Genomic DNA, 2,240 nt, shown 5'->3' on the forward strand with positions numbered 1-2,240 from the left:
TGCTGGAGGGGTCGGAGGCTAGGGGTGGACATGCTCATGACCTGAACAGCTGCAGCAGAGCGGTCCCTGCAGCGTGGCTGATTCACACAGCACGATGAGCAGCCTCCCCTGAGCACAGCCTGCCACAGTGCCTGCAGCCTGGCTTCCCGAGGGGCGTTAGCAGGTGCTGGGCAGTTGCTCACCCTGCTCTGGTGTTCCCTGCAGCTGAGAAGGTGTCCTCCCTGGGCAAGGACTGGCACAAATTCTGCCTGAAGTGCGAGCGCTGCAACAAGACCCTGACCCCGGGCGGGCACGCTGAGGTAAGAGCCACGGGATTGGAGGGGTTGCTGGCCTGGTGGGCTCTCCAGGGCTCTCTAGGTACCCAATGCCATGAGGGTGGGCTGTCCTGGTGGCACGAGGGCCCAGGAACACATGCTGTGGCTTCAAATGCTGCTGCTGCTGAGGCCTGTGAGGCTCAAGAGCTCTTGTGTGCGGTCCTGGGCAAGCCAGGGTGCAGTGCCCTGGCCATACTGCCCTGGTGTGGGCTCCCAGGCAGCCCGAGGTGGGGCTCGGTGCGCCCTGGCAAGCACTAGCAGCAGCTCCGTGCACCGGGCAGACTTGCTTGGGCATTGCACTGGCTTCAAAGGCACGTGGGTGCTGAGAGCCTGCACTGGAGTGTGGTTAAAGACCAACAAAAATTGGAGATGTGTGGGTTGCCATGGCGATGCTACCTCAGCATTAGTGCTTTCAGTGACGTGGGGCTTGCGCTGGAGTACGATGCCACCATGACTGCCTGGTGCTTGGGAGCACAAGGGTGCTGTGCTGGCGGTGCCAGGTGCTCAGGCCTGGGAGCAACTGTGTTTTCCTTGTGCGATGCCCCAGTGTGACACCCACTGCCCTGGGTTTCGCACAGCGCCTGTCATGGCAGTGTGTCACCAGCTCTTTAGCATAGTTTTAGCACACAGTGCAGCTGGGGAACAGGCGGTGGCAGCAGAGACAGCCCTGCTGGTTGCCACTGGCCCGTGGGGAGTGGGGCTGGTCCTGCCGGGGAGGATGGGGCTGCGTGGGTGGCTCTGTGCTTCGGGGTGGGTTAAGCCCAGGGAATTTGCTGCTTCTCCATATAAGGCCAGATTTTGCTTCTGTGGGGGACAGCAGCCAAGCCCCCACCAGCTGCACCGACAGCAGGATTTGGCCCTTCCCTGTTTTTTCTCCCTCCTTTCAAGCCAGCGTGTCCAGTTGGGTTGGAAAGGTGTCGCGGGGAGACCAGCTAAATGTTTACCTTCCCCTCCAGCATGGCAACGCTGTAAGCACTCGGATATTTATGCCATGCACTATTTTGCAGCTGCCTGCTGCCTGCTCGCTGCCTGCTCGCTCCTCCAGCCTTGTCCCTGTCTGCTTCTAGCCCTCGCCTTCGGGATGGCCCCGATCAGGAAGGCAAGGGAAGGGACAGGGCTCAGGCTGTTTTGGGCAAGGTGTCCCTGCCTTGCCACAGAGGGGATGGAGGGCAGGAGCACTTGGCATGAAGCAGGGCTGAGATGCTGAACGGTGCCAAGCAGGTGATGGGGTCAGTTTGTGTCTGAGGATGGGGTCCCAGTGGGTTTTCCACACAGAGCGGTGTGGGCAGCAGCCACAAATGCTCTTTCTTTTCTCTTGGATTCGGTTCATGCTGGCCCATGAGAAACGTCCATGCAGAGCTCCAGGGCTTATCGTCTGCTTCGTGCCTTCCTGTGATAATCACCCCCGGCCCACAGCAGGGCTGATAGTGGCAGAGCTGGAACCCACACCCACACAGGGCCTCTGATCTCAGGCCAAGTCGAGGGGGAAGACAAAGCTCAGTGAAAGCCATGGTGCTCTGCATGCCTAAAAACTCCCTGATGGCACACAGGATGCTTGACAGGCACAGTGACGCCAGCCCTGCAGCATGGCATGGCCAGAGCAGCTGGAGTGTTTGATGCAGGAGAAATCCTTGAGTGCTGGGGCCAGGTTAGGCTGTCGCTGGCAGACCTGCAGGCTGGGTGCGTTTTGGGATGAGGACATGGCCACGGTGGGCTCTGAACACCAGTGGGGATGGAAGCGGTTGCAAAGTAACTGGTCGCCACTCAGCATCCTAAACACTCGCCTCTCTCCCCAGCATGATGGGAAGCCCTTCTGCCACAAGCCCTGCTACGCCACGCTGTTCGGCCCCAAAGGTACGTCTGTGCTCTCCCACTGCGCCTGTGTGGCTGTGCCCAGGGATGCAGGAGGGGCCAGGTCCCCCCATT

General features: G+C 60.4%; 1 protein-coding gene across 1 annotated transcript in view; it reads left to right on the top strand.

The window, feature by feature from the left end:
• Positions 1–204: 204 nt before the first annotated feature.
• CRIP2 (cysteine-rich protein 2) overlaps positions 205–2,240 on the top strand; it is a gene marked incomplete at its 5' end in the record, with an annotated part of 3,822 nt that continues 1,786 nt past the window's right edge. The window contains 2 exons of the mRNA XM_010180397.1: positions 205–299; positions 2,111–2,168. Of these exons, the coding sequence (XP_010178699.1) occupies positions 205–299; positions 2,111–2,168 (153 nt within the window). The remainder of the gene's footprint in view (positions 300–2,110; positions 2,169–2,240) is intronic.

The sequence above is a fragment of the Mesitornis unicolor genome, unplaced genomic scaffold (assembly GCF_000695765.1).
Source record: "Mesitornis unicolor isolate BGI_N332 unplaced genomic scaffold, ASM69576v1 scaffold6973, whole genome shotgun sequence".
NCBI classification, from domain to species: Eukaryota; Metazoa; Chordata; class Aves; order Mesitornithiformes; family Mesitornithidae; genus Mesitornis; species Mesitornis unicolor.